The following is a 27,062-nucleotide window of genomic DNA, read 5'->3' on the forward strand; positions in this document are numbered from 1 at the left end:
TACTGAGCTACAACCCAGCCCTTTTTATTTTTTGAGACAGTCTTGCTAAGTTACCTAGGTTGAACTCGTAACAAGTATGTGGGATTAAAGGCATGTGCCACTGCACCCAATTTTTTTTTTTTTTTTAAGCCTGGGTTTCTTTTCTTTCTTTCTTTTTTTTTTTTAATAATGTTTATTTTTTGGTATAGATGGACACAACACAGTGCATTTTATTTTTATGTGGTGCTGAGGATTGAACCTGGGTCCCGCCCGTGCTAGGTGAGTGCTCTACCACTGAGCCACAATCCCAGCCCCCTCAAATATTTTTAAAACTTGTGAATTTTGATAAGTTGATTAGATTTGTTGAAATATTAAAAGAAATTTTCCACAATAAGTGAAGGATTATCTTGAACCTTTTTACAAAATGGAGTCACACACCCCTATGGACCTGTTAATGTTAATATGGCTATTCTTAGCCATTTTGCTTTGTGCTTAAAGTCTAGATTTGATATTCTGCAAACAATTCAGTATGTATTTCTTTTTTTTTTTTTTTAATTTTAATATTTATTTTTTAGTTTTCGGTGGACACAACATCTTTGTTTGTATGTGGTGCTGGGGATCGAACCCAGGCCGCATGCATGCCAGGCGAGCATGCTACCGCTTGAGCCACATCCCCAGTCCCTTCAGTATGTATTTCTAAAAGACAAGGATTTGTGTTTTTTTTTTTTTTTTTTTTTTTAATATTTTTTTTAGTTGTTGATAGACCTTATTTATTCATATATGGTGCTGAGAATTGAACCCAGTGCCTCACACATGCCAGGCAAGTGTGCTACTGGTGAGACCAAGCCCCAGCCCCAAAGATTTGTTTTTGAAAACTATCATTACACACTATTTGTTGATGTTCACATTTATAGTTACTTTATGAATGGCATGATTTTATTTACTTAATCAGGAGTAGAACAGAGACTGGATTTCACAGGTGGTTGCTGTAGATTAAGATAGTTAAACCATAATTTTTATCCCCTTTGCCAGTGTTTCTTTGTTGAAGGAACCTAGGGTTGTTGATTGTAGTTTACCCATAGTTTGGATGTTAACAGTTGAATCATTTTGGAGTTTAATATGGTCCTGTATTTCTCTTAAGTTGATGGTTGTATGGAGAGCAATAGTTACCTTCAATGTGCATGAAAGTCACCTGGAGGGCTTGCTTAAAAATAGCTTGTTTTAAAACAGCTTGCTAGGATTCTGAATTAAAATGTCTGGGATGGAGCCTATGAATTTACAGTTATATTGCAAGATACGTGTGTGTGTTTATGTCAACAATTATATTGCAAGATTCTAGATGTTCATTGAGAATTGGTCACACTGAGATGTAAATTTTTCCGTCAAAAGGAGCAAAATATCTGGTGATATCTCTGTGGTATATTCATTGGTGCTATTCTGCCATTTTTTGAAAATTACATTTTGTTAGGTGATTTGTAAGACGTGTATGTATGTGTGTGTGTGTGTGTGTGTGTGTGTATATATATATATATATATATATATATATATTTTATTTTAGTTGTAGTTGGACACCGTATCTTTATTTTTATGTGGTGCTGAGGATTGAACCCAGTGCCTCACACGTGCGAGGCGGGCGCTCCAAAACTGAGTTACAGCCGCAGCCCGATTTGTAAGACTTTTCAAGGCATGTTTGGGTCTGATTTGAAGTTGGTTAAAACTATGGGAGAGGTTTAGTTTTTATGTATAGGTTTCTTTAGGCTATACATTATTGGTGTGAAGTTCTGTGCTAAAAGGTGACTTGACTGGATGTGGAGTGGTATCTGTAGTCCTAGTTACTGAGGAGATTGAGAGGGAGGATCACTTGAGTCTAGGAGTAGTGATAGTTGAGACTTCAAGAGAGATTGATTTAAGATAGGGGGAAAAAGTAACTTCTCAACATTCTGGTTAGTATTCTCAAGACAGAAGTTATCTTTGTATGATGAAGTTATAAATGAAATAGTGTTTTATTTTGAAAGTATAAGGAAGAATTTTGGTTGTCCATTTATTTTTAGGCAAGAAATAATTCTCTAGAAAGTTTTGTAGTTGGAAAATTAACTTCAAATCCTAGATAGGTTTCACAGTTTATATTTTATAATTTGATAAGAACTTATAGATATAATAGCAGCAAATAAGAAATCTTAACTACTTTGATAGGATGTTTATTTTCAAACTATTTGGAATTCATCATTGTGAAAGTGGAACCCTGGTCTTTCCTGAATTCTTTTGGTAACAGGAGCCCACGTGTGTTTATTGTCACTGGAGGAGGTCCAAGGAGTCCTGGAGGGGGAATCTCTCACCTCAGGACCTTACCTGACAGAATGCAGTTTCAGCCTGTATGTTATATACTGAGGCATGAGGTTGATTTAGAAAAGCCAGGAGTACATAGCCAAGGGAGAATGCAGGCTGTCGTGAGAGTGAAGAGTGTTTTTTGGGTTCTTTTTTAAAAAAAACACTTGGTGAGAGGTGGGCATGGAAAGGCATTGGATATGGTATTAGTATTAGGTGATCACATAATGCTTTATGGTGGACTGGCTACCATAGATTTAGTGGATGATTTTAACAGTATATAGACACAATGATTTTAACAGTATATAGACATGATGTCAAAGAAAATAAGTAGGATTGAAGCATAGAGCGAATAGGTTACAGTACACAGGAAAGAACATCATAAGTCAGTAGTCTTTAAGTTGACACCTCCATTATCTGATCAAAAGAAATAACATGGTTGGGTGCGGTGGAGATTGCCTATAATCTCAGTGGTTCAGGAGGCTGAGGCAGGAGGATAGCAAGTTCAGAGCCAGACTCAGCAAAAGTGAAGCACTGAGCAACTCCTTAAATAAAATACAAAAAGGGCTGGGGATGTGGATCAGTGGTTAAGCGCCTCTGAGTTCAATCCCTGGTACAAAAAAAAAAAAAAAAAAAGGTATAACCAGTAACAGCCACAAGTAGAACCTCTGGTTAAGTTAACAGTAGTTTGTGAACATTCCACAGGAATGAAACATTTTAATACATAGCTGACTCAAACTAGTTTTCCTTTTAAAGACAACTGAAAATTCTGAAGAGGTGGAAAAAACCCTGAAGTACCAGTATAATCAGAAATTAAATTGTCAAAGTCTCATAGATATGCAAAGCCTAGAGAGGAATTATTAAGAGGCATTGGCCAATTACAGAGAAACAAACTTGTGGATGCTTAGTAGGTAGGATCTTTGAGGTCAGGATCTTGAGTTTGGGAACCAGTGGAGTTGTATCCTGGAAGCAGGGGTGAGCCAGATAAATTTACCTTCATAGAATCTGAAGCCAGGCTTCCAGTCATTTTAATTCACCTGGATTGGTAATCTGGGATTATTGGGCCCTTGATCCACCTGTAGGTAGAAGCAGAAGTTATATTAGAGGAAGATAACATCTGGAGCCTTGTGCTGTCTGTGTATGATGCTGACACTAAAATGTAATGAAGTATGAGAATATAAAAGAAAAAGTACGGCCGGGCTCAGTGGCACACGCCTGTAATCCTAGCAATTAGATAGGCTGAGATAGGAGGATCATGGGTTCAAATCCAGCCTCAGCAATGGTGAGGCGCTAAATAAGTCAGTGAGACCCTGTCTCTAAATAAAATACAAAATAGGGCTGGGGATGTGGCTCAGTGGTTGAGTGTCTCTGAGTTCAATCTCTGGTACCCCCCCTCCCCCCAAAAAAAAGGAACCAAAATCAAAAATAAGTTATAGAAGGACACAAACATGAGTAGAAACAGAAGAAATATTCAGGTGAAAGAAATAGATCTGGAACATCTATTGCCTGGATCCTCAGACTATCTTGGAAATATCTGTGTTTTATAAGTTCACCTAAAAACCAAATAAACAATAAATTAAATTTCCTCAGAGAATGAAAAGGTAATAAAAAGGAAACTCTAGGATTGAAATACATAATTGAATTTAAGGATTTAGCAGATGATTTTATTTTTTATTTATTTATTTTTTTAAAAATATTTTTTAGTTGTCAATGGATCTTTATTTATTTATATGTGGTGCTGAGAATCGAACCCTGTGCCTCACACATGCCAGGCAAGTGCTCTACAACTAAGCCACGTCCCCAGCCCTAGCGGATGATTTTAACAGCATATAGACACAATGAAGATATTGGAGAATTAGTGAACTGGGAATGAGGTCAAAGAAAATAAGTAGGATTGAAGCATAGAGCAGCGAATAGGTTATAGTACACAGGAAAGAACATTGTAAGAGGGAGAAGACTTAACTTCATGGAGTGGTGATGCACACCTGTCTCCCAGCAATTTGGGAGGCAGAGGCACGAGTATTGCAAGTTCAAGGTCAGCCTTAGCAATTTAGTAAGAACCTAAGCAACTTAACAAGATCCTGTCTTAAATGGGGGAAAAGGGGGCTGGAGATATGGCTCAGTGGTTAAATGTTCCTGGGTTCAATCACTGGTACAAAAAACAAAAACAAACAAACAAAAAAAACAATAAAACTATAGAAACAAAAGATAATTAGAAATCTTTTTACCAGAGTTAAAAAAGAGAGATGCTACCAGCCTCTCAATAGAAGCAATGGAAGTTGGTAAAGGAGTAAAAGGAGTAATATTTTTAAAGTATGAATAGAAAATTTCACACAGTTAAGAATTCTGAAGCTATTGAAAGTATTGAAGACAAGGTATAATAAATACAGTTTAGAAAAAATGAGAATTTCTTGGCATTGGAATAGCATTGAATGGAATTTCAAATAATATTTAGAGAGGGAATGTGATCCTGGAAGAATGGAAATGGAAGAAGAAATGAAGAGTTTAAAAACAATTGGTAAGTGTGAAATAAACATTGTTAATAGTATAAAGAAGTATATTCTAGGTTATAAAATCTATATGAGATTAAATAATAACATGCATAGCATGAGGCCATAGATTTAGTATTCTAAAGTTTTTCCATTGTTTTGAGAAGTGGAAAATAGAAGTTTGTTAGATTTTATGGTAAAAAGGCATTTTTTGTCAAACTCTAGACTAACAGCCAAAAGAATAGTAATAGAATGTGTAAACCAGGTGTGGTGGTACATGCCTGTAATCCCAATATCTCAGGAGGCTGAGACAGGAGGATCACAAGTTCAAGGCCAGCAACTTAGCTTTTTTGTGGCTCAGTGGTAAAGTGCCTATGGGTTCAATCCCCTGTACCAAAAAAAAAAAAAAAAGTGTAAACTACTAAGCTACCAGAGACTGGAAATAAGTCTTGTAAAAAAGAAAGCAAGAAAAAAGGAAAGAGCTGGGCATGATATAGTGCATGCCTATAATCCCAGAGGCTTGGGAGGTTGAGACAGGAGGATTGTGAGTTCAAAGCAAAAGCAAGGTGCTAAGCAACTCAGTGAGACCTGTCTTTAAATAAAATACAATATAGAGCTGGTAATGTGGCTCAGTGGTTGAGTGCCCCTGAGTTCAATCCCTGGTACCACCCCGCCCCCTGCAAAAAAAAAAAAAAAAAAAAAAGAAAAAAAAAGTATGGGAGAGAAAGTATACAAGGAGGTCATTAAATGTCAGTATGAGTATAATTCCATTAGTAGTAAATGAATTAAATGGTCCACATAAGAGGCAGAGACTTCAGACTTGGTTAAAAAATGAAATCCAACTATATGTCTTACCTTCAATATAAGAATATACAAGGTCAAAAGTAAAAGATGGGAGAAATTGTTTTTGCATACATTAATAAGGGTGTAGTCATACTAATATTAGATAAATACTCTTTGAGGCAAATAACATCTTTAGAGAGAAAGAGAGATAATCAATTGTGATCAAATACTGGGGCTAGGAATATAGATCAATTGGTAGACTGCTTGCCTCACATGCAGAAGGCCCTGGGGTTCAATTCCCAGCACCCCAAAAACAAAACAAAATGATAGTGATTAAGCTTTTTATTAAATAAGAGTTCTTAATTTGTAGTATATCCTCAAAATACATAAAGCAAAAATAGATCCTTAGGGCTGGGGATGTGGCTCAAGTGGTAGCACGCTCGCCTGGCATGCGTGCAGCCCGGGTTCGATCCTCAGCACCACATACAAAGATGTTGTGTCCGCCGATAACTAAAAAATAAATATTAAAAAAATTCTCTCTCTCAAAAAAAAAATAGATCCTTAGCGAGAAATTGACCTTCATAATCATAACAGGGAAATTTGAATGCCTTTGTCTGTTAGTAAAAGAAAGAATCTTTCATTAAGAATATAGATTTGAGGACTGGGGATGTGTCTCAAGCAGTAGTGCGCTCGCCTGACATACGTGTGGCCCGGGTTCGATCCTCAGCACCACATACAAAGATGTTGTCTACCGAAAACTAAAAAATAAATATTAAAGAAAAAAATTCTCTCTCTCTCTCTTTCTCAAAAAAAAAAAAAAAAAAAAAAAAAGAATATAGATTTGAGGGCTGGGGCTGGGGCTCAGTGGCAGAGCGCTTGCCTAGCATGTGTGAGGCACTGGGTTCAATCCTTAGCACCGCATACAAAAATAAATAAAGGCATGCTGTCTTCAACTACCAAAAAAAAAAAAAATTAAAATAGATCTGACTATGTAAGTAATAGGCTTGTACCATTACACATTTAGAACCTTGCATTTAATATTTATACCACAACTTTTTGGTCACAAATAGGGTGTTTATTATGTAAATATTATCCCCATGTTTTGAGCAGCAAATGTCAGTCTCAACAGATTTAAAAATACTGTAGTAATTATATTGTTGTCAGAAGATATCTATAATTAAGACAAATTACCAACAACCGGAATTGTTAATAGAGCAATCTTTAATTTATAAATTAAGTAATAAAATTACTCAAACACCAATGAAGAAATCACAGTACACATTTAAGAATGTTTTGACCTGGCTAGTAATGAAAATATTACTAATTAAAACTAGCAAGAGGTACTGTTTGGGAACCAACCTCCAGAGTGTGTTACTTTGTGATTCTTGCCTCTGGTTCTCAGCCCTCTCTGTATTTCCCCTATTGAGTAGGATTGACCTATATTACTTAAAGGGTATTGGAAAAATAATGTAGTATGACTTTTGTTTTTGGTATTGGGGATTGAACTAAGGGGAACTAGTCCACTGAGCCACATCCCCAGCCCTATTTTGTATTTTATGTAGAGACCCGGTCTCACTGAGTTGCTTATCGCCTCACTTTTGCTGAGTGTGACTTTGAACTCACGATCTTCCTACCTCAGCCTCCTGAATATCTGGGATTACAGGTGTGCGCCACTACGCCTACTGTAGTGTGACTTTTAGTGCTGGGTAGTACAGACATGACAGTGTCTGTACTATGGAGACTCACTCATTTTTAGTAGCCTTATGTGAAGATTTTTTGGGTAGAAGCTGAAGTCTCCCACTCAGTCATGTGAGCAGGCCATTTTGGAAACAGATCCTCTGTCCCAGGTAAGTTTTCTTGTCGCTGTAGCAAGGTCAGTGTATTGACTACAGCCTTCAAGCTGAGCCAGAGATAGCTGACTGAACTCCTGATAATAGATATTGTTGTTTTGGGCAGTTTAATTTTGGGTTGATTTGCTATATCTTGGTATATATTTAATACACAGCTGAAGTTGTGCTGAAAAAGATTTATAGCACTCGATGCATTTATGTTGAAAAAGAAGGAGAAAAGCCAGGCCCACTGGTCCAGGCCTAGTCCCAGCTACTCAGAAGACTGAAGCAGGAGGATCACTTGAGACCAGGAGTTTGAGAGCAGCTTGGGCAGCAGAGACTTGTTTCTTTAAAAGTTGAAATTTAGTGATCCAAGTGTATTTTTAAAAATATTTTTATTTTTTAGTTGTAGTTGGACACAATACCTTTGTTCCATTCATTTATTTTTATGTGGTGCTGAGGATCGAATCCAGGGTCCCATATGTGCTAGGCGAGTGCTCTACCACTGAACCACAATCCCAGCCCCAAAGTGTATTTTTGAGAAATTAGAAGACAAGCAATAGAGAAATAAGGATTTATGAAGAGAAGTACTGGTACTAATAATGGAAAGAAGGTATCAGTAGAAAGGATCAACAAAGTTGAATGGTTTTTGGAAAAACTATGCTGGTGAAATAATTAATCTGGGTGTGGGGATTGAAAATTCCAAGCCAGCCTTAGCAAAATCGAGGCACAAAGCTACTCATTGAGACTCTGTCTAATAACATACACAATAGGGCTGGGGATATGGCCCAGTGGTTGAGTTCCCCTGAGTTCAATTCCTGATACCCCCTACACTCCACCCCCCAATTAGATTAATTATGGGACCAAAAAGAATTGTTAAAAGTAATTGGATTTGAAAAACAAGTATTACTACATATCCTTCAAATATTAGAGGGTATTGTAAATAACTTGGTAAAAATAGAAGCTAAATACTCAGAAATAAACAACTTATTAAAGCTGGACACAGTGGTGCACACCTGTAATCCCAAGTTCAAAGCCAGCCTCAGCAATTTAGTGAGACCTTAAGCAACTTAGTGAGACCCTTTCTCAAAACAAAAAGGGCTGGGGATGTGGCTCAGTGGTTAAATGCCTCTGAATTCTGTCACTGGTACCAAGAAAAAGGAAAAGCAAACAAAATCTGAATAGACTTGTAACTATTAAAAAGCATTGACTATCTAGTTAAAAATCTTTTTTATCTCCTTAATGTTTCTGTCAAAAATGTTTCACTGGGCTGGGGTTGTGGCTCAGTGGTAGTGCGCTTGCCTCTCATGTGTGAGGCATTGGGTTTGATTCTCAGCATTGCATATAAATAAATGATTAAAATAAAGGTCCATCAAAAACTAAAATAAAAATAAAAGTTTCACTGAATCTCATATGGGAACCATAAGACAAATCAAAAACTGAGGAAAATTTGTGGCCAGTGTAACGAATTTATTATTTATTTATTTTTTTAGAGAGAGAGAGAATTTTAATATTTATTTTTTAGTTTTCGGAGGACACAACATCTTTGTTTGTGGTGCTGAGGATCGAACCCGGGCCCCACGCATGCCAGCCGAGTGCGCTACTGCTTGAGCCACATCCCCAGCCCCCAGTGTAACAAATTTATAACCTTCAAAGTTTAGTTTCAAGAAATACCAAAAAGATGTTGTGTCTGCCGAGAACTAAAAAATAAATAATAAAATTCTCTCTCTCTCTCTCTGTCTCTGTCTCTCTTTAAAAAAAAAAACAAAAAACAAAAAACAAAACCCAAAACAAAAAAACAAAAAAAGAAGCCCCAGGAAAGTATAAAATGTAAATGCAGTGTGTGAGCCTTAATTTGGTTTTAGAGAAAATCCCCAAAGTACATTATGAGAAATTAGGAAATTTGAATATGGATTTTGTGTGTGTATATTTTTGTGTGTGTGTGTGTGGTGCTGTGGATTGAACCCAGGGCCTTGTGCGTGCGAGGCAAGCATTCTACCAACTGAGCTATGTCCCCAGCCCCCTGGATTATATATTAATAAGTGTGGCAGTATTAAATTTCTCATGTGTTTTATAACTGTATTATGTAGGAGAATGTCATTGTACTTTGGAGATAAAATTAGGGTTTCAGTGAGGTGATTGGATGTCTGAGTTTAGATTCTGATGGTTCATCAAGAGGCAGGTATGGCCAGGTGTTAACCATTGGTGAATCTTGATGACTGATAACGGGTGCTCATTGTACTTTTCTCATGACTTTAATGTAGATTCAAAATATTATAGGGGCTGGGATTGTAGGTCAGGGGTAGAGTGCTTGCCTTGCAAGTGTGAGGCACTGGGTTGGATCCTCAACACCATGTAAATAAATAAAGGTATTGTGTCCATCTACAACTAAAACTAAAAAAACAAACAAAAAAAAACAACAACCCCCAAACCAAAAAAAAAAAAAAACAGAATTAAATGGAGAAAATTAACACTATACCATCTCTGCAGCCTCTTCAGCACTCTTAGCAGGGAAAAAAGAAAAAAAAAATGTAATTATTGGAAAGGAAGAGATAAAGATTCTAATTTTTCAAGTTTGCTTACTTAATGGGGCTGGGGATGTGGCTCAAGCGGTAGCGCGCTCGCCTGGCATGCGTGCGGCCCGGGTTCGATCCTCAGCACCACATACAAACAAAGATGTTGTGTCCTCCGAGAACTAAAATAAATAAATATTAAAAAAAAAAAAAAAAAGTTTGCTTACTTAAGAAATCCATTGAACTTGCCTCCTTGACAGGTTCCGTTTATCTCAGGAAACAAAAGCCGTGGTTCTAAGTAGTGGTGATGGCCCAACAGCTTTATGAATATAGGTTAATTCCTCTGAATTTTGCTGACTTTCAAGTGGTTAATGTGGTGAGAATTATATTAGGTGAATTTAACTTATCTTCACCTGGTTGGTGCACACTGGTAATCCTAGCTGCAGGAGAGGCTGAGGCAGAAGGATCATGTGTTCAAAGCCAGCCTCAGCAAAAAGCAAGGTGCTAAGCAACTCAGTGAGACCCTGTCTCTAAATAAAATACAAAACGGTTGGGCATGTGGCTAAGTGCCCCGAGTTCAATCCCTGGTACCCCCCAAAAATCTAACAAAACCCCAAAAAACTCCTTCCCCCAACACGCAGTAGTAGCTCAGTCTGAAACTAAAACTAACAAGTATTTTAAAGAAAAAGAATTCAATTGAGGTTAACTTTGGAAAACTTAATTTTTAAAATATTTTTTATTTAAATACATGACAGTGGAATGCATTACGATTCTTATTACATGCCGCAGTCTGGCTGGGCACAAAATCACGAGCCACTCATAGCTTTGTAGATTCAAACAGCAGTTCTTTATTCCCAAACTCACGTTTGAATCTACAAAGCTGTGAGTGGCTCGTGATTTTGTGCCCAGCCAGACTGCGGCATTTGGTGGCCTGTAGTTCCCGTTGAGTTCTCCTGGGATTCAGAGAGTATTTTGGGCAGAGAACGTGGATTTCCCCAGAACGTGTTTTTGTAGAGTGTCGGTGTGAGTTTGGGAATAATGAATTGCTGTTTGAATCTACAAAGCTGTGAGTGGCTAGTGATTTTGTGCCCAGCTAGACTGCGGCAATTACACATATAGAGCACAGTTTTTCGTATCTCTGTATATAATGTATGTTGACACCAATTCATGTCTTCATACATGTACTTTGGATAATGATGTCTATCACATTCCACCATCATTGCTAACCCCCTGCCCCCTCATTCCCCTCCCATCCCTATGCCCTATCTAGAGTTTGATATTCCTCCCATGCTCCCCATCCTTATCCCATTATGGGTCAGTCACTTTATATCAGAGAAAACATTTGGCATTTGTTTTTTTGGGATTGGCTAACTTAGCATTATTTTCTCTAACACCATCCATTTACCTGCAAATGCCATGGATTTTATTCTTTTATTGCTGAGTAATATTCCATTGTGTATATATGCCACATTTTTTTAATCCATCTACTGAGGATCATCTAGATTGGTTCCACAGTTTAGCTATTGTGAATTGTGCTGCTATAAACATTGATGTGGCTGTGTCCCTGTAGTATGATGTTTTTAAGTCCTTTGGGTATAGACGGAGGAGAGGGATAGCTGGGTCAAATGGTGGTTCCATTCCCAGTTTTCCAAGGAATCTCCATACTGCTTGGAAAACTTATTCTAAGTTTAAAACTGTAGAAGCTTTTGAGACTGATGTATATATTATTTCTTTTTAGTTTAGCCCTATGGCCAAAGGCTCTCAAAGGTATATGGTTTCCACTGGTGCTGATGGAACAGTTTGCTTTTGGCAGTGGGATTTAGAATCTCTGAAATTCAGGTAAGTGACTTTATGTAAAGTTTTATTTTTAAATGCAGTTAATATTTGGCTTAATGGAATAAAATTTGATTCTGAGGAGAAATTATATTTTTTGATTGCCCTTTTACTTTTAAATATAATTTTATTTAATATAGCAAATGTGTCATTCACTACTTACTATACAGTTGATTTTTTTGATAGTTGGATATGTTGAAGAACCCTACCTTTTGTCTTCATGAACACACTTTTGTGAAATTGAAGTGAAGTAATATGTATGTGAAACATTTATCAGAAATACACAATTTTGTATATAATCAAATACAGGCAGGAACATTTGCGGATCATAAGAACTAGGGTATGGACCAGTACTGTCCAGTTTGGTAGCACATAGCTACCATACTGACTTGAACGCTTCAAATGTGGCTGGTATATAAAGTATTTATTGAAAATTATATTTATTGATAATATGTTGACATATTTTGTATGTATTGGGTTAAATCCAATTTATAAAATTTTGTCTCTTCTGTTTTTTGGGGGATGGAGTCTATATGTTGCCCAGGCTGGCTTTGCACTCCTGGGTTCAGTGGATATTCCTGCCTCCCAGGTTCAAGTGATAATCCTGCCTGAGCCTTAAGAGTAGCTGGGACCATGGGCCTGCGCCACCGTGTTTAGCTTTTTATTTTCCAAAAATATGGCTACTCAGACTGACTTGCATTCCATTTCTTTTGTCTTGTGCTATAATATGGTGTTACTGTATTCTTCTTTGCAGCCTTGATAAAAGATTACACTCTTTGAGTTTTACTCACCTCACCTAAGAATGTTTAAACCTGGATGTTTAAACTTTTATGTTTTATTTTAGGTGGTATGATTTTAGCTACGGGTAGTAGTAATGTTTGGCCTATGAGAAGGTACAATAGATATAAGATTATGATATTTAGATATGCCAGATTGAACTAGTATTTCAGATGTGCTAATGTGTTCAACTAATGTATTTTAAAGCAACATCTTATTCTTTTTAAGTCCACGCCCCCTGAAGTTCACTGAAAAGCCTCGGCCAGGTGTTCAAATGCTTTGTTCTTCTTTTAGTGTTGGTAAGGTAACTTGTTTGGTAATCCTTTTCTTAGTTTTACTTTAGCCTTTATTAGAATTCTGCATTATTGCTAAGAATTTTTATTCAGATAGGTGGTAAATGACATCTGATGTCCTTTCATTAGGTTTAATTTGTGATGTTTATTTAATCAGCCTTTTTTTGCATGTTCCACTGTGTGATTCAGCAGTTCTGATTGCTAATAGTAATGAGAGTGACAATGAGGAGGGCTTAGGTATTCATTGTGATCTAGTCCTGTGTTGTGTCCTCTATGGGTGATATGCCTAAATTTCTGATTTTCTTTTTTTTTTTATATATTTATTTTTCAGTTTTCGATGGACACACATCTTTATTTTATTTTTAGGTGGTGCTGAGGATTGATCCCAGTGCCCCGAGCATGCCAGGCAAGCGTGTTACTGCTTGAGCCAAATCCCCAGCCCTGTGATTTTCTATTAATGGTTTTACTGTATATTTTTGTTAGTTTAAATTTGGTTCCCACACATGTATCTTGGTGAAATTTTCCCCCCTTTTCTTGCACCATGAACTTTTGTGGTAGGTTTTTTTTTTTTAGGTTAGGTTAAAAGATTTTTCCAGCCGAAGGATGAAAATTTCATAAACATCAAGAAGGAAACATATTCCAGAGCTAGGTATGGCGGTGCTCTACTGGTACACTACTGTCCCAGTAGTGTAGAGCACTGGTGCTGACGTGGCCCTGGCCTTGCCTCCATACCCAGTATAGAGGGATACCAGACTGGGTTCACTTTGTATGTTAAAGTTGCAAATAAGAGTTTAATAAGCTATTTATACAATGAGTTAGAAAATAAACGTAGTGAGATAAATTAGTTTTGTAATAAAAGATCTTGCTTTTTAATGTAGAAGTTAGATTTGTTCAGACATTTTTTATAAGCTGGATGTTTAAACTTTTACGTTTTTATTTCAGGTGGTATGTTTTTAGCTACAGGTAGTACTGATCATGTAATCAGAATGTACTTTTTGGGTTTTGAAGCACCTGAAAAAATTGCAGAACTTGAAAGCCACACTGTAAGCATTTGTGTTTTAAAATTGTATAGAATAATTGTTAATAGTATTCCTATTATTGATAAGGGGAATTGTTAGTGTTCTATTTTTTCTTTTTTGGGGAACTGTCATTGAACCATGGGGCTTGGGCATGCTTAGCAAGTACTGGGCCTCTGAGCTGCACTTTCAGCCCTGTTTTTTAAATCTGAGACATGGTTTCACTAAGTTGTTCAGTTTGACCTTGAAATTAGGTTCCTCATAACTCAGCCTCCTATGTAGCTGCAATTACAGGCACATGCCACTTTGCCCAACTATTTTAAAGATTTTTATTTCGGTTGTATAAAATTTTAAAATATGAAATCATAGTTGTGTTTGATATAATTCATTGATGTAATATTCTTAGAAAGGTTTTTTTGGGGGTGGGTATAGGGGATTGAACTTGGAGACACTCAACCACTGAACCACATCCCCACATCCCCAATAATAATAATATTTATTACTATTTAAATAAATATTTTTTAAGTAAATAAATAAAATATAAAATATTTTATATTTTATTTATTTAAAAAAATATTTATTGTTTTAGTTGTAGTTGGACACCATACCTTTATTTATATGTGGTGCTGAGGATCGAACCCCCAGCCTCACATGTGCTAGGCGAGCGCTCTACTGCTGTGCCACGACCCCAGCCATATTTTATATTTTATTTAGAGACAGAGTTTCACTGTGTTGCTAAGTGCCTTGCTTTTTCTGAGGCTGATTTTGAATTTGCTTTCCCCCCACCTCAGCCTCCTGAGCCACTGGGATTACAGCTGTGCACCACTGTGCCTGGTCTTAGAAAATTTTTGCTGAGTGCTATTGAACTGTGAAAATATTAAAATTTAGAGATTTTTGTTTAATTTATGTATTGCAGTGCGCTGGGCATCAAACCAAGCACCTCATGCATGCAAGGCAATTGTTCTTCCACTGAACTATATCCCCTAGAGTTTTTTATCTTTTATATAATAAAGAAAATGTTCAGGTATAAGATGGTTTTTGTGAATTCTAAACTTATGTGTAGGGATTGCATAAACAGAAGAGATCTCATTGGCAACTCCTTTTAGCTCCTTGAGGGGTGTTATTTTATAGTGGTTATTTTGGCTTTTAGCCTAAAATCTTGATTATGACAGTTGGTCTGGATGGGCTACTTTCAGAGGGGCTCACTTGTCCTGACAAGCTCATGAAGTTATGAATATGAAGTAAGATAACTCAGTTTTCTGAGCTGAGGTGAGGTCATCTTTTGTACTAAAGGAAGTTTTAGGGAGGGCAATCCTCATCCAGAGATTTTTTGATATAGATTTTTATTGCTTTAAGAGAAAATTTTTTTTTCTCCACATAAAGTGAAAATGCCTTGTTTGCATCTGTTTCAAGGTGTTATTATATTGATGAATTTCCACACATGCCTTTTCATTTTCACATACATCTTTTTTTTTTTTTTTTTTTTTTCTTTTTGAACTTGGAGATACTGAGTTGAACCCAGGTCCCCTTGCATACTGGGCAAGCACTCTACTACTGAGCTACATTCCCAGCTCCACATTTTATTTTTGAACCCAGGGTTGCTTAATCACTGAGCTACATCTTCAGCCCTTTTGAAAAATTTTTTATTTTGAGACAGGGTCTTACCAAGTTGCTTAGGGCTTTCCTTACTGAGGCTGGCTTTGAACTTTCAGTCCTTTTGCCTCAGCCTTCTAAGTTACTGGGTTACACACATGCATCACTATACCTGTCCATATAAGTCATTTTAAACAGATATAAAGACAGCACTATTTTAATGTGCAGGGCTGTTTTTCTGTTGGATATGCCTGTCTTAGAGATGAGAACTTTGTCTTGTTAGATTCCTCCTTCGTCTTTGCATGTAAAAGTGCAATAATTTTGAATGACTGGATTAAGCAGCACAAGTGTGGGTGTCTTGCTTGTAAAACCATATGTGCTTATGGCATTGAAACTGTTTAATTAGCAAACTATGTGGATAATAATTTGTGTATTTGTTTTTTCCCCCTTTAGGATAAAGTAGATAGTATTCAATTTTGCAACAATGGTGATCGGTAAGTATGTTTATGTTTGTGTGTGTTTTAGACAAATACAATGTGTTACATAATTGTATAGAGATATATAACTTCATATTTCCCCCTTTATATTATAATTTTAAATTTATTTTTAATTGATACTATAATTGTATATATTTATGGGGTACAATATGATGCTTTCATGTTGGCATCATTGAGTGATTAACTCAAGCTAATAAGCATTTACCACCTCATATACTTATTTTTTTCCTGGAGATTAGATTTAAAATCTATTCTTAGCAATTTTTAAATAATACATTATTAACTGTAGTAATGTCACTTTGTATATTACAGATACTCGTCTACAGCAAATATATTAACTGGGTAAAAAGTGTTTGTGATTGGAGAAAACATATGACATTAAAATTTTAGAATTGTAGTGTTCATTGCCTTCTGTGACTAAAAGTAGTTCTTTAGCTACATGTCCGATATGCTGGCGTGAAAAAAAAATTCAGTGATGACATTCCTTCTTTGAGTAGTATGAAGTTTGTTTTCTCATTAGTCACTGCAAATGCACTGAAAGTATTTTTACTTTTTGCATTGAAATTATTACCTAAATTATATCCTTATAGTCACCTGCTATGTGCCGGTTCCTTTCCTAAATTGCAGTCTTTGCACCTTCATTTGTTAATATATTATTTTTTTACAGTGTCAAGCATGAATTATTTAGAGCTTAGTATTACAATGCTTAAAATTAGTTTTTGCTCTTATTAAATTTTTCCATGCTCTTAATTTTCCGCTCTATCCAGATACTGCTTTTACATTATGGAAACTCAACTGTTTGAAAAGCTGTTGGTTGAATTTATAATTTTTGTTTCATAGAGCCCAGCAACTTGTAGCAAACCGATTTGTTTTCTCACTCGTATGCCCTTAATAACTTGTTTTTTGAATTAACAATTGTAGATTAACCTTTTATCAGGGCATATTTTCCCCTTTATATTTGTCAGGGCAGCTACATTACAGTTTTCTTTGCTTGGTGATTTAATAGTAGCAAGTATGTCTGTAGAAGATCTTTTTCTGAATATTTTAAGGTTCCTAAGTGGTAGCAGAGATGGAACAGCACGAATTTGGAGATTTGAGCAGTTAGAATGGAGAAGTATTTTATTGGATATGGCTACCAGAATCTCGGGGTAAGTTGAGATGTTCATAAAGTGTGTCATAGGTGCCTCCCTCCCCTTCTCTGTTTATCTTCTGTGGTGCCCCTCCCCCCGCCATATTTGTTATTTTGTTGAGATTTTAACCACCTGTAAAGAGCTATAGTCTAAGTGAATAAAGTCTAATAAACACTTAAATCCCATATATCTAGGTTAATATAGGAAAGTACATATGACTTTATTATTGCATTGACTTCCTTAGGTTTTATATTTAGATTAAAATCTCCTATTTAAACAAAAAAAATATATAATTGAGGACTGGTGATATAGCTCAGTTGGTAGAGTGCTTGCCTCGCATGCACAAGGCCCTGGGTTCGATCCCCAGCACCACACAAAAAAAATTATAAAATTAATACAGAGTATGTCAAGTGTGGAAAATTTACTTTTCTCTAGAAATTTTAAATTTTAACTAGGAGCTATGCTTGAGACTAACGAAGACAAATGTACTTTATTGTTGAAATAAAAATGAAGGACTGGGGATATAGCTCAGTTGGTAGAGAGCTTGTTTTGCATGCACAAGGCCCTGCGTTCAATCCCTAGCATAACACACACACACACACACACACACACACACACACACACACACACAGAAACTGAGTTCCAATGGGGCATGCTAAAATGTTGGCTGTTTTTGAAGGCTTGTTTATTAGTCCTTGCCCCCACCAAAGTTTTAGACATAGTTTGAACATCTTTGAGACAAATAGCACTTTCCGAGATGAATATTGCATAGTTGAGAGCTTTTTTGGTTTGCATATATTTGAAGGAGGCAGTTTGGATGGTGGAAGTAACATATATTTTGTAGTCAGACCTTGGCTCAGATACCACTCATAACTGTTTTGAGAAAGTCATTTAACGTTTTGAAATCTCTCTTGGTATCTGGGAAAGGAGGCCTCATTTTTTGAAGCATTATTGGGAAATTGAAGTGCTTCCCCAAAAGTTTGTATTACACTGCCTGACCTGCAGTGTATATTGGATGTTCTTTTGTCTCTGGTAAATACCTTTGTATTGTAGGTACGCTGTAATAGAAGTCTGGTCATAAATATTATTTTTCAAGTTGTTTCTAAAGTTTATCTTTACAGTTTTTTTTTTATACTATCTGGGAAATGTTGTCCTACAGTTTTGTCTTTTAGAAAATCATCATGTTTAACTAGATGCCATGGTACATCATAGCAATCCCAGAGACTCGGGAAGCTAAAGTGGAAAGATCATACACAAGTTTGAGGCCAGCCTTGGTAACTTAGTGAGACGCCATGTCAAAATAAAAAATAAAAAGTCCTGGGGATGTAACTTAGTGGTAGAATGCCCCTAGTCCTGGGTACTGGGGGTTGGAGGGAGGTATCATGTCTTGTTTTATTTTTAATAATAAAAAATGACTTGCAATGTCTTCTGGTAGTCCAAAGATTTGTGTTGTGCGTTCAAAATAAATGTGATCTTAATATTGTTGTGGAATTATCTGTGGTGGATGGTGGAAAGAATAAATAGTGGAACTAGATAACTTTTGCTCAGAAATTAAAAATAATTTTTAATTTTTTAAAATTATTTTTGTTATAATGTTAAAATGTTTCATCCATTTGCAAACTATTGAAATACTTTCAGTCCTTGGTTAATATAAAATGAAGAAGAATGGGAGTGAAGATAATTTGAAATCATAGTGACCCCTGAATAGTTATTTATTAGACACAATACGAGCATAAATGTTAAAACTTGAATAAAACTTTCTATTTTAATGAGAATGAAAACTGCTTAGTTTTCTGGCTGTCAGACTCCATTTATGGAGTGAACTTGTTAAGTCCCTTTGTGATGGTAATATATAAATTCTACTGCTTTTTCTTGAAAAGCAGAATCTTCTGTAAGAATTAATTGAATAATTATTTTAGTGTTCTGATCTTGGCTAATCAATCTACCCCGTGAAATGGAACTTGTTTGTTAGTAAATTCATGATAGTTAATTGGGAAAGTTTTGAGTTCAAAGAGTCTTAGCATCTTTGTCTTAGCCCCAGTATAATTTTTTCCCCTGACCAATCTGCTTAGACTTACTCTTTTGTGTGTTCCATCATGCTTACATAGGTAGCTGTTATGTAGCACTTACTCCTTGCTCTTGTAGATGCTCTCTTAATTGAAATGTTAGATGCTTATGATTTTTAGAATGTTAATGATTTCAGAACCAGTTAGGCCTTTCCCCTCCCTCCCGTTGTATCTAACTATAGTTTACAGAGAAACTCCATGTACCACTTTAATAAAGGCTGAAAAACATGCAGATGTGTATTCAAGACCACTTTTACCAAGAGACATATAAAAACAGGAAAATATAAAGGGAAGAGTGTAGTCTGATTCCTGTTGGAGCATTTGTGTCTCTGCCTCTGCTAGTTTGCTGGAATTTGGGGATGTGAAGGTAAATTTTCTTCCCTAATTTGTTTCTCTGGAGAAGCAGTTGAAAGCAAGAATGAACAATAGGCTTGGGTGTTAAGAGAAGGAAATAATTGAAAAACGGCAGGGAAAAGGTACTTTGCTCCAGGTACAGCAGTGGTGTCCAACTATTTGCTTTTTTTCATTTTGAACTGCTTCTAAATTACTCCTTACCCCTCAGGTTTTGCCCTAATCTGTTTCTAGACAATGATTGTAGTTAGATATGATGAACTTTCTATAGGACTGATAAAATAAGCACATTTAATTGCTGCTTTTTTTTTTTTTTTTTTGATGCAGTGTGGAGGATTGAACCCACAGATGTTTTATCACATCTACATCCCCAGCCCTTTTTATTTTTTGAGGGACAGTTTTGCTAATTTTGCCAAGGCTGGCCTTGAATTTAGGATGTTCCTGCCTTGGCCTCTCCAGTAGCTGGAATGACAGACTTGTATCAGTGCATTTTTTTAGTTATTATATTGATGAAGATTGTGTAAATTGTATAATTTGCCACCCAAATAAGCTTATACATTGTGTATGTGTATATATATTTTTAGAGACTTATCTTCAGAAGAAGAAAGGTTTATGAAACCCAAGGTAACAATGATAGCTTGGAATCAAAATGATAGCATTGTTGTTACAGCTGTGAATGATCATGTCCTCAAAGTCTGGAATTCTTATACTGGACAACTGCTTCATAATTTACTGGTAGGTAGTTGTTATAAATATGACAAATCAAAATTCTTCAAGTCTTATGTTTGAAACTCTAGTAGTATATTGAATAAGTTCTATTTGTCAAGTGATTGGGAATTTTTTATGCATAACAATATAAATTATTGTCTTTAGTACAGTTTTAAAATCCCTTAATTATTAATATGCAGGATGTATTTTTTAAAAAATTTGCAACTTGAGACTTGTAAACCCTCATTAATGTTATGATTTTGTTGAATAAAGGGACATGCTGATGAAGTATTTGTCTTGGAGACACACCCCTTTGATTCCAGAATTATGTTATCTGCAGGACATGATGGCAGCATATTTATATGGGATATTACAAAAGGTACCAAGATGAAGCATTATTTTAATATGGTAAGTGAAATGAGGTACACCTTTATGCATACTTGCATTTGTTTAGAGTATTTAGATTATGAGAGTTAACCAGAAATAGATTTCAGCATTTTGGCGATTCTTTTTTCTAGTAATTAGGGTATGTAAAACCTATAAATATCTGACAGCTGTATATGAATATACACATGAAATTCTCTGTATAACTGATTTGTACGCGGGAAAAGTTTCAAAAGTTATTTGTTTAGCTTTTTGTGTATGAAGTGTGTCAGTATGTTTTAATTGGCAAATTTATGATCATTATGCACTAGATGTTTCAATTGTTCAAGCATCATTAGATTTTTCCTCATCTTTTTTCTGTTTGCATATATATGTTATATTCTAGAACCAAATGAGAATTCTTTAATTTACTTTTAGAATTTCTCATATATACCCATTCTGCTGTTATTAATTAGTAAATTTAACATTGGTAAAAATAGCATTACTTAATCCAGATCTATAATTTTGTCAGTTGGTCCAGGAATGCTATTAAACAAGCTATATTTTGTTTCTTAGACGGGATCCAACTCAAGATCATATATTTCAATAAGTGGTTTTATCTCTCTAGTTTTATTTAATCATTAATAGCCCTCTAGTGTTTTTATTTTATCCTTGTCTTAAGTGTTTGAGTATACAGTTATTTTATAGAACATCTTTCAGTTTCGACTTATAGTCTTCATGTTACACATTTTTTCGATGAAATTAAATAATGATCTTGTACCCTCCGTCCATCCCTTGGAGTCATGTGATATTTATTTATGCTGCTCTTGGTGGTGACAATTTTAAATATGAAGTTAACGAGGCTTCTGTGAGATTTTTCCACTATAAAATATTTTTTTTCCTTTTGTAAGTATAAAACTATTGTAGCCCCCACCCCACCCCTTTTTTTCCTTGTAGTACTGCAGATTGAACTCAGGTGCTCACATATGCTAGGCAAGTGCTCTAATATTTCAAGCTTTATTTCCACCCCTTTTAATTTTTCACTGATTCAGGGTTTTGATAAGTTGCCCAGGCTGGCCTTGAACTTATGATCTTTCTATCTCAGCCTCCAGGGTTTACAGGTGTTCATCACTCTACTAAACTTAAAGGAGCCATTTTGAGACTCCAAATGCCTTTTTCTCATCAGATTTCATATACAAACATTCACATTCATTGAGTATTTTCAAATGGTATCATTTCTTCTATTAGTTGATATCCTTGGACATAGTTCTTAAATTTAAAAGAACTTTTAAAATTAATTTTATGTGAATACCTTATTTGAAAGCCTTAAATATTTTTCAGTCTGTCTCAGAAGAAAATAGCTTACACAGTTATTTTTCTTTTGTTGGGGGTTTAAGTGATTTCTAAAATGTGTGTGTCAAAAACACTTTGAATATCTTTGCACATGATTATTAGGATAAATTTTAAGTTACTGTGTAAAAGCCTAATTGATGTTAAACTGATATAATTTACAGCTGGAATGGAAGAATAAAGACAGTTTAAAAGTAATGTATTTAGCTGTGCATGTTGGGGAATGCTTGTAATTCTAGTAACTCTATAGGGGCTGTGGCAGGAGGAACACAAATTCAAGGCCAGCCTCTGCGATTTAGTGAGATCACCTGTCAAAAAGAGGACTGGGGATGTGGCTTGGTGGTAAAGCACCCATGTCTTCAATCCCCAGTACTGCTTAAAAAAAAAAAGAAGTAAACTATGATACACTTCAAGTATTCTTCCTGAAGTCTGTGGTTTAAGGAGTTACAGGCATTTTTAGTGTTCTTGAGACTTTATAACATTGCACAGTTTTGCATGGTTGTCAATCATTTTAGTAGTGAGTTGAGGTAAAGTCCTCCTTAGATTCCAGAAAAGTGTTGATTTTTAGTTCACAACACATAAAACTTTGTTAATCTATAATCATTTTCCTAGCAGGTTATTTGCTTTTATTGTATATTTTAATAAAAGTTTATTTAAATTGCCATTCACTGGTAGAAGTTTGGATTAGTTTACAAGTACTCATTTGATCATTTGGAGAACTAATACTTAGAAGATCTTTGGATTTTTTTTCCCCCCTAGGTTAGTATTATCTAAAACGAATCTGATAATATATTAATTGATGTATGTGTTTAATGCAAAATTGTATAAATTATTTTTTTGAAGATGCTAGGGATTATACTCAATGGTAGGGTGCTTGTCCAGCATGTGCAAGGCCTGAGCTCAATCCCCACCTCTTGGGCTTGGTGGGTGTGGGTGGAATTCCAGAAGGGATGTATTGAAGCAGGTTATTCACATTAAATAAGTTTACATACTGAAAGTGCTGGTGTAGAATTGGTCATAAAACTTTTTCCCCTTCTGGGTTTTCTAGATTGAAGGACAAGGACATGGAGCTGTGTTTGACTGTAAGTTTTCACAGGATGGACAGCATTTTGCCTGTACAGATTCTCATGGGCATCTACTCATTTTCGGCTTTGGATGCAGCAAACCATATGAAAAGGTCATTTTTAATGCTTTCTTATGGCATATAGAAAGTTATAAGAGATTAGAAATAGTTTAGCTATACTTATTTGATCCTTATGCTTTTAATTGTTGAATATTTGTTTTCTTTAGCATATAAGCAAAATGTCATCCTGTGAACTTTACTTTTCTAGATTCCTGATCAGATGTTCTTCCATACTGACTACCGACCACTGATTAGAGATTCTAATAATTATGTCTTAGATGAGCAAACTCAGCAGGCTCCTCATCTTATGCCTCCACCATTCTTGGTAGATGTAGATGGAAATCCTCATCCAACTAAGTATCAGAGATTAGTACCAGGTCGAGAAAATTCTGCAGATGAACATTTGGTTCCACAACTAGGCTATGTGGCCACAAGTAAGTAGAAAAGACTTTTTCTTTCCCTTTGAAAGGTTTCCTTACTGAGTTTTTTATTTGGAAAATTTTAAGAATAATGAACTCCCCTACCTTTAAGTTCAGTAGTCATTAATATATTTTGCAAAATTTGGTGTATTTTCTTTTTGTATATATATTACTTTGAACGATTTGAATCTTAAGTTCTGGATATTTTATGCGCATTTACCCTTAAATATTTTAATTTGTATTTTAGGGTGATAATCTCCTATGTAACCATAGACATCTATCAAAATTAGGATATTTAACACTCAATGTTATTATCAAATTGATAGTTTGTAATTAAATTTTGCCAGTTACTGTAATAATGCCTATTGGAACTTTTTTATTTTTCCCTGGTTCCAAATTTGGGACTGTACATAAAATTGTCATATTTTCTAAATTTCTTTTAATCTGGAGAGGGGTCTTGGTTTTTCTTTTTCTTTTTGATGGACACAATTCCTTTATTTTTATGTGGTGCTGAGGATTAAACTAAGTGTCTCCTAGGTGCCGGGCAAGTGCTCTACCACTGAGCTAGAACCCCAGCTGTTGACTTTGATACTGATATATTTGAAGTGTATAGGCCAGGAATTTTGTTGAATGCCTCAGTTTGGGCTTGCCTGTTTGGGGGAGGTCATACACTTTTGACAGAGTACAACATAGGTGACCTCTTCCTGGAGCATCACATGTCAGGATGCTTATGATTGTGGTTTGTCCAGTGATTGGTAATATTGCCTTTAACATCTTGTTATGGTGTTGCTTGCTAAATTTTTCCTAAAGTTACCACTTTTTTCTCTTGTAATTAATATGGAGTTGATATACAAATTCTCTGTTCTTTGCCTACTTCATCCAGGTTTAAGGATCCATTGATGATGTTGCCTGTTACCATTTGTCGTTGTGAAGGTTGCAGAATGGTTATTTTCTACCTTCACTTCCATTGTATTCACATTTCATTATGACTGTGTAGCACTCTGTTACATGGTGTACTATTTTAGTATGGTTTTATGGGTTGTTATATTCTGGTTATCGTTCATTACTGTTATTATTTTGTTACTCATTATCCTTAGGTTTGACTCTGAGAAGACTTTTCACACTGTCCTTTCCCAAGTCCCCATCATTTTTAAAGCAATTCTTTGCTCTCCTGGCACAAGATGTTCCAGGCTCATCTTATACTTACCCTCTCTTAGCCAAGTGCAAAGTCTTTGTAATTGTAATTAATTGTTTATGGTGTAGTGTGTCTCTTTACAGATGTTAGGTGAAAAAGTGCTTCTTTGTTTGGTTGAATATTGATTTATTTAAACTAAATTACTACCTATATTTAAGGTTCAAGCTTGATGTACATCACTTTACTCTTTAAAAAATAACTTTTTTATTAGTTTTACTGAAGTATATATTATATACAACAAACTTATCAATCTAAGTATATATGATTTAAATGAATTTTGACAAATGTTAATTATGTAAGATTTTTACTGTCACTCTAAGTTTTTTGGGCCCAGTTAGAGAGAGTTTTTTCCCTTTCTCTAGTCCCTTGTTACCACTTTGTCTTTCTTTTTTTTTTTTGGTACCGGGGATTGAACCAAGGGGGTCATATCCCCAGCCCTTTTTAAATACTTTTTTTTAGAGAGGAGGTCTTGTGAGTTGCTGAATTGCTAAGGCTGGCTTTGAACTTGGAATCCCCCAGCCTCAGCCTCCTGAGCCTTTGGAATTACAGGCATGTGTCTCTACACCTGACTTAACTTTTAACTTTGTCTTTTAAGGGAAATTTTTACATAGTAATCATATCTGTGATTTCACATTCCATGGTTTTAACTATGTACCATACTTGCAATTCAAAAATATTTAATGGCAAATTTCAGAAATAAAATAATACATGAATTTTAAATTGCATGCCATGTAGTGTGATGAATCTTTTGCCTTTCTCTTCAGGATATAAATTATTCCTTTGACTGCTTTATCTATGTAGTATAAACTGTCCACCTGTTAATTAGTTAGTAGCCCTCTTGATTGTTAGACCAGCTGTCCCAATATTACAGTGGATGTGTTCCGTTAAACTCTACTGTACTTAAAATGGGTCCAACAGAGTGTTATGCTGGCAGTTTAGGTATTTCATAAAGAATCCGTAATGTGATTTTTGGAGTGAAAAGGAGGAAATTCTGAATATAATAAAGAAAAATTTTGAATGTTGTGATGCTAAGATCTATGGTTAATAATCGACATTCTATCTGTAAAATTTCTTTTGAAGGGAAAATGAATTTTTGCTAGTTTTGCATATCAAACTGTATGTTAATAACCACAGTGTGCAATAATGCTTTAGATTAAGATGGAAAAAGAATTAAACTTGTGTATGTATAGTAGGAAATACACATAGTTTATGTGGCGTTCAGTACTATCCATGCTTCCAGACATCCACTGTGGGGATCTTGGAATTTTTCTCCTGTAGGTAAGGTAGGGGGGTCTGTTGTAATATTATACGAGGGAATATTGTAAAAAAAATCATACAATATGTAGAATTTTGTGCCTGGCTTCTTTGATTTGGCATGGTGCCAGTTCATTCATGCTATTGCATATATCTGTAATTTGTTCCTGTTTATTAAGAGAGAGTACTTCAGGAAAGTATGCCTGTACCATCACTTGTTTATCCCTTCACTGATAGTCAAGGACATTAAGCTTGATTTCCAGTTTAGGGTATTGATGAGGATTGAATGGCAAGAACCTGTTTCAAAATAAAAAAATAAAAAGGACTGGGCATATAGTTCAGTGATAGAGTGTTATAATGTGGATTTTCAATAATGTGGATTTTCCTTATTCAGTTAGTTTTGACTGAAGAAATAACTTCTTCTGATAGTTTTGACGTTTATATGTTCCAGAGTTTGTTTATGAGGTACAGACACACTTTGGATTGTTTGTCCTCTTTTTAAAAATTTTTATTATTATATTTTGTGGTGCTCAGGATTGAAAATAGGAGAGCTCTACCACTGAAATACATCCCCAGCTGTTTTATTTTATTTTTTGGTACTAGGAATTGAATACCCAGGGGCACTCTACCACTGAACTGCATGCCCAGTCCTTTTTATTTTTTTTATTTTGAAACAGGTTCTTGGTGAATTTCCCAAGCTAGCCTTGAACTTGTGACCCTTCTATGTAAGCATTCCGAGTCACTGGGATTATATGTGTTTGCAATCACACCTTTCTTCCCAGCTGCCTATTGCCCAGGATCTGAAAGCCCATGTTTTATAAATATTTTTTCCTAATGTTACAGTTGTTTATCCTGGAGGGTCATTTCCTGAAGCACATCATTCTTCATGCTCGGAACCCTCCCTTGATACTTCAGTACTGATTGTACTACATCAAGTAGAAAGTTATTCTGATACTTGAGAAGGTCAGCACTTAAGTGATCTGTGCTACCAAAGAAAAATTTTACAGACCTACAGTTCTTTTGAGGGGTAGGGGGAGGATTAACACTCTTTTTTTGTTACTATTTTCCCTTTGATCCCATGTTGTAATAGTTTTAACTATAATTTATTTTGAGAGTGATCAAAATATTTAGTTTTTTTTTTTTTTAAATTTAAAAGGCAAAATCAACATGAGCTGA

General features: G+C 35.4%; 1 protein-coding gene and 1 non-coding gene across 4 annotated transcripts in view; both read left to right on the forward strand.

The window, feature by feature from the left end:
• Positions 1-27,062, forward strand: part of Brwd1 (bromodomain and WD repeat domain containing 1) — a 120,724-nt gene that overhangs the window by 12,827 nt on the left and 80,835 nt on the right. For all 3 annotated transcript variants that reach the window (XM_076868094.2, XM_076868092.2, XM_076868093.2), the window contains exons 8-16: positions 11,657-11,757; positions 12,757-12,827; positions 13,764-13,864; positions 15,884-15,924; positions 16,977-17,075; positions 20,059-20,209; positions 20,456-20,590; positions 22,944-23,072; positions 23,227-23,452. In XM_076868094.2, the coding sequence (XP_076724209.2) occupies positions 11,657-11,757; positions 12,757-12,827; positions 13,764-13,864; positions 15,884-15,924; positions 16,977-17,075; positions 20,059-20,209; positions 20,456-20,590; positions 22,944-23,072; positions 23,227-23,452 (1,054 nt within the window). The remainder of the gene's footprint in view (positions 1-11,656; positions 11,758-12,756; positions 12,828-13,763; positions 13,865-15,883; positions 15,925-16,976; positions 17,076-20,058; positions 20,210-20,455; positions 20,591-22,943; positions 23,073-23,226; positions 23,453-27,062) is intronic.
• On the forward strand, positions 17,360-17,433 carry Trnaa-cgc (transfer RNA alanine (anticodon CGC)). Its single transcript has one exon. It is a non-coding gene; the product is annotated as a tRNA-Ala (tRNA).

This window comes from Callospermophilus lateralis, chromosome 10, assembly GCF_048772815.1.
Source record: "Callospermophilus lateralis isolate mCalLat2 chromosome 10, mCalLat2.hap1, whole genome shotgun sequence".
Taxonomy (NCBI): Eukaryota; Metazoa; Chordata; class Mammalia; order Rodentia; family Sciuridae; genus Callospermophilus; species Callospermophilus lateralis.